Raw genomic sequence first — 5,965 nt, 5'->3', positions numbered from 1 at the left:
CTGTATCTTTTGGTAACCGCAAAGGAGCCTTTCATGCACTAAACATCTATGCACTGTTGATATTTCCTGAGGTTCTAATAAGTAGGGAGACAAATAGAATCCTTAGCAGCTAAGCTCCACGATTTCATTAATGTTGATCCTTAGTGATGTGTCTAATATTTTTTTAGCTATATATTGATGCTTGATAATGTTGTAATGAATCTAAATTATTATAGGCGTATTGCACGAGGCACTATCACAAGTTCCCTATTGTTAATGAAGAACAGGAGAGACCTAATTACGTTGCGTTTCTCTAGTAGTTTATCTTCAGATGTAAATACTTGACCTGATTAAGTAAAATCAATACGTAATCAACTTCTTGAACATGGATTTTTGCTACCAAAAAAGAGAAGCCTAACACAGAGAAAATCAGAAAATTTAGCCAACCAATCGGTTTAATATTTGTCATCAATCGGTTTAATATTTGTCATGCCACTTTATTATAATTAGCATGCAAGCAAACGGTATAAAATCATAACCCTCAAGCATCCCTACAATTTGGAGCTCTGACATAGTATAATAGTCCTTTGGCGTGGTATCAAAGAGCAATTTGGGTTCAATTCCCACCAGACTCAAATTTAAAATGGATTTTACTAAAAATTGAAGCCCTATTACTTTTCTTTTTAAATTTTTGACAACGGACCCCTTAAATTGATTAGCCCTCTTGATCTATACAAAGTACCTTGAGATAAATTAACTGGTTCCCAAATAGTAATAAATTTGAAAGATAAAATTACAATTTCAAGTGTTGCGCTCTATATCAAAGGTGTTGCCTTTATAAGAAAAGTACTGCTTTCAGGGTCCTGATAAGAAGGCTACGTAATAAGGAAAATTGTTGAGTATAAAGAGAAACAAAAATCTACAAGGTTAATCAAAGCTCTCCACTTTCTTAACTTCAAATGATAGAGAGATTAGATCATTAAAGGTTTACTTTGAATTCCAAAGTCATCAAAAAATCCTTAAAATTGATGAGAAATTCAATGTTTGTGTGCTGTAAACAATAATGCAGAGATACTATTTTCTGTTGTTTTAATTTTTTCTAGAATTTTTTTATTTTTATTTTTTTAGGACTTTTTATAAATATATAACCTACAATACTTGTATGGGTATTACAGCCTGCATTAATAATCATTCAATAAAAAATATTATTTTTCCCAGCTCTGGACACAACTTATTATCTTCTTCCTAAAACCTCCACCTCTTCCTTGATGTATACATGCCAGATATTTGCTATGGTAGTATAATAAGCTTAATAACTTCACATTTAGCATTCACGTAATGATCTCTCTCTCTTCACATTTAGCATTCACGTAATGATCTCTCTCTCTCTCTCTCTCTCTCTCTCTCTCTCTCTCTCTCTCTTGATAAGCAATCCAGAATCGATCACAAGCGACAGTCGGGGTCATCTGCGGGATGTTGAAACAAATAAAGTTCTCTGCGTGATCTGACTTATAGATTAGAGCTACCTTGTTCGATGATATGAAACAACCCTGACATCCATGATTTTATCAATTATATAGATCACTGATGTCCAATGTTAGAAAACCCCTAACCCTTTTGCAAATAAACACAAATTGTCATAGACATGCAAAGTTGGACTCTGAAAATTATCAGCCAATCCTTTAAAATGCCGGTGCCAATAACAGATGTTGATGGGTACAGTTTTCTATATACTTCTCTACAAAATGGGTACAGTTTTCTATATATTTCTCTACAAACTAAGGAGATTAAGCAAAGAAACTCTGTTTTGGATCAGTCTCTTATACAAGCAGTCTAATCCTGACTCAAGACTTTCCAATTTAATCTCCAAGGATTCCAAACAATTCTGTGCCTCCAGCACTTGCATGCCATCAGCCTCCTTAGAGGCAACGCAATCATAAGAAGCTTGTAGCCACATGTCTGCACTTTCCTCTTCAATAGCACTCTCTTTGCAAGCAACTCTTTTCTTAGAGACAAGAGACCATCTGCTACCCTTTTGTTTTGGCTTCGACAAGAAAGAAACAACAGATTGAAGAAGGGAGATGGAGCTCATTCTTGCTTCCTCTGATGCCTTAACCAAAGTAGAGCTGTCTTTTTCTCCAACAGAGCAAGATAAAGATTTGTGATTCATCCGTACCAATGTTCTTCGACAATTCTTGAGCAATTTATGAATATTCTTGGTTGATAAAGCTTCGTTTCCTTTTCTCCTCAGTGAGGAATAAAGATCTTTAACATGCTCGCCCATGGAAACTATGCAACCCCTCACATTAACAATGAGATCCAACAACATAAGGGAGTCCTCAAGTTGCCCTTCAACTAATTTCTTTTGACCAGGATGGAGAGATTGCTGATTAGTAGGTAAGCGAATGAGCTCATCAATCAATTCGAACAAATCTCCAAGATTTCTCAATCCATCGCACACGAATTTTGTTGCTCTTGATGAAGATACATGAGCTCTCTGCTTGTGGAGTAGTTCTTCGACTCTTTGAACTGTAGGGTGAGATGTAGACGGCATGCTGTTAGATCGAATGTGGAAAGGTTGTTCGGTGATTTTAGACATTTTGTCAGATTTGAAAGAAAGAAATTTAGAAAGCTCTTAGAAATTGAGAGGATGGATGGACTTGGGTTGGTTCCTTTGGTTCTTGAAACTTGTATATATAAGCCAATGTCTTTGTGGGTTGAAATTAGATGGGGGGACAGCAAGAATCTTGGCTACCATGTGATATTAATGTGGACATGAACTTGAGATGAAGTTTTTGTATGGCTTTTTACTAACAGAAGTTGGATTAATTCACATTGTTTGAAACATGAAACAAGTGGGTAAGGTGACATATCTTTTAATTTTCTTCTGATTGTTGCTGTATTGCTTCAGAACTGGAACGGTGGCGTGCAAGAACTAGTCGGGGAGACAAATAGAATCCTTCACAGAGAGGCTCAACATTGATTTTGGATCTTGTACAGATTTCTCCAAACCTTTCTCAGTCATTTCTATTAATACAATAGAAAGTAGGTTCCACTAATGCTTGATAATGATATAATCATCATGAGTTGTTGAAGCATTAAATATTTATCAGATATGTATTTGCCACGAGTTAGAGCAGAAAATATGAGATTATCTGATGACACTCTTCATGAAAGGAGAGATTAAAGAGCCGGCAAAATTAAAATCAGGAAGGGCTGCATATTGATAACCTGTCAGAGTCATCAAAATCTACTTCTTCAATAGGATTTTCTCTCTTACGAGTGGATGTCAACCCGCAATATTTTCTATAATTTTTATTTGGGGAAATGAAAGAAAGCTTCATCACCAAGTAGAGCACTGTATAAATGTTAGGATACACCCTGATAATAACACCTCGAACGGAGACGTAATACACAAAATAAAGACACAATATTCAACACAGTTATACTCACAGATATACGTGGTTCACCCCTTCGGAGCTACTCCACGGTACAACGACGACGCCAAATTCTATTATATCCCAAAAGAATAGATTAAAGAGAACACCCTCTCTTGATCAGATACACTCCAAAAACTCTCACAACTCTCTTTGTGTTTTCTCTCTTACTCTTCTATAAGAGAAGTTGTTTCTGGGATGAGATTTCCTTAAGAGTTTAGGGCCCAATTTATAGTGCTTGGAAAAACATTATGCACTAATAAAATATTATTGGTGAGACCCACCACTAATAATATTTTACTATGGGACATACCATCTTTTTCCTTCTTCAAATCTTTCGGCCACCGAAACCTTGATTGTCAAAAAGAGGTGGCGGGGGTGGATGGCTGGGTCAAAAGAGGCGGCTGGCTAACAATCTCCCACTTGAAGATTTGATTGAGTATCAATCACATCTTCACAGCCTTCTTGGTTGCATCATCCATATGTCTTGTATCTTTGGCGTCTTGCACGACCCTCAACATTCTCAACGGAGGCCATATGAGGCTGCACACAGCCTCACCTTCTCGAGCGGAACTGGCTTGGCCAGCATATCGGCTAGATTGTACCTCGTATCAATCTTCACAAGCTTGAACTCGTTCTTGCTTTGCCATCTCCGTATGGCATGGTGCTTCACATCTACATGCTTGGTCCGAGCATGGAATGCGTCATTCTCTGACAAGTGAATGACACTCTAACTGTCGCAGTGGATGAAGTATTTCTCAAAGCTTACTCCAAGCTCGAGAAGAAAAGCCTTCAACCATAGCAACTCCTTTGCTGCCTCTGCTGCAGACACGTACTCGGCTTCGGTTGTCGACAAAACCACAGTATCCTGTAATTTGGATCTCCAACTTATCGCTCCATCACCCAAGATGAAGATGTAGCCGCTCGTGCTCCTTCTTGAGTCTATGTCCCCTGCGTAGTCTGCATCACAAAAGTCCTCTAGCTGCAAATCTGCCCCGCCATACTCAAGACAACGGTCGGACGAGCATCTCAAGTAGCGTAGAAGCCACTTGACCACACCCCAGTGTTGTTTCCATGGATTGCTCATGAAGCGACTCACAACTCCCACTCCTTGTGAAATATCTGGCCCCGTGCACACCATCGCATACATCAAACTCCCGACGGCAGATGCGTATGGTATGTTGGCCATGAACTCATGCTCTTCAGCAGTGTCTGGTGCTTAGGTCTTTGATAGCTTGAAATGACTCGCAAATGGCGAGCCCACTGGTTTAGCTTTCTCCATGCTAAACTTTTCAAGAATCTTCTTAATGTAGGCCTTCCGAGACAACCTCAGCCTCCGTGCTGATCTGTCTCTGATGATCCTCATCCCCAGAATCCGGTTTGCTGGACCCAAATCCTTCATCTCGAAGCACTCGGAGAGACGCCCCTTGAGTTCTTCAATGCGGGCCAAGTCGGGCCCTACAATCAACATGTCATCAATATAAATTAAGAGTATCACATAGGATTCGCCGTATCTCTTGATGAAGCAGCAATGGTCTGTGTCGCATTTGAGAAAATCGTTCTCCTCCATAAAGTTCTCGAACTTCATGTACCACTGTCGTGGAGCTTGCTTCAGGCAATACAAGCTCTTGAGCAGGCGACACACGAGGCCCTCTGTTTGTGGGAAATTTTATAGTAAAAGAAATGAAGAAAATTCGATTTGTATTCCTTTAATCTCAGTTATAATTGGATTTCCTGATTACAAAAGAGAGGAGAATGAATTTGATTCTCCCCTTTGTTTAATTCTGAGTTCTTCACGGTGGCGATGGAGTGCCTCCCTCGAATGCTCGCGTCGAGTTTGCTCTCCGTTGACGATCCGAACGTCTTGATTCACTGGAACGTGGTCTTCTCCTCATGATTTGACGTTGTGGAGAACTTGCAAAGCAAGTTTTAGAACTCTTGATGAGTTGATTGATCTTAACCGTAATTGGTTAGACAAGCCAAGGATCTCTTTTTTGCTGCCCCATAGCCGGCTCCAAAAGCCCGCCCCGAACTGAGCTGATTTCTTAGTTATTTATAAGGGATTAAAGGGTGTAACCTCCCCCCTTAATTCGCTCCTAAGTGGGGCTAATGGGATGTAACCGCCCCTTAAATCACTCCTGAGTGGAGTTGTGATCCCCTCAGATCGTGGGAAACGGTTTTGAAACTGTTCAGCTCGTGTTTGAATGAGTCAAACGCATAATCCGTGTTCTGGTATGAATTCTGCGTTCATACGCAGTGTCTGGAAGCTCAGACGCAGTAATTTGGAAGCTGCGTTGGCAGCGTTAGAAGCTGCTCGTGAGCTGCGTTTGTAGTAATTTGGAATCTGCGTTTGGCAACTTGGAAGCTGCGTTTGGCAGCGGATTGAAGCTGCGTTTGGCAGCGGATGGAAGCTGCGTTGGCAGCTTTCGGAGGCTGCGTTTGTGGCTGAACATGAGCTGCGTTGACAGGTGGATCTGAGCTGCGTTTGCAGTGTTTAGAGCTGAATGTGAGGTGTGTTTGCAGCCAGGTTTGACCGGCGTCCGCAGTCG

The 5,965-nt window shown here is 40.3% G+C and overlaps 1 protein-coding gene across 1 annotated transcript; it reads right to left on the bottom strand.

The window, feature by feature from the left end:
* Positions 1,659-2,870, bottom strand: LOC109849816. Its single transcript, XM_020419698.1, has one exon. It carries the CDS (start codon positions 2,576-2,578, stop codon positions 1,751-1,753), a length of 828 nt encoding a protein of 275 aa, XP_020275287.1. The 5' UTR covers positions 2,579-2,870; the 3' UTR covers positions 1,659-1,750.

This window comes from Asparagus officinalis, chromosome 7, assembly GCF_001876935.1.
Source record: "Asparagus officinalis chromosome 7, Aspof.V1, whole genome shotgun sequence".
Classification (NCBI taxonomy): Eukaryota; Viridiplantae; Streptophyta; class Magnoliopsida; order Asparagales; family Asparagaceae; genus Asparagus; species Asparagus officinalis.
This window is presented reverse-complemented; position numbering and strand designations above follow the sequence as displayed.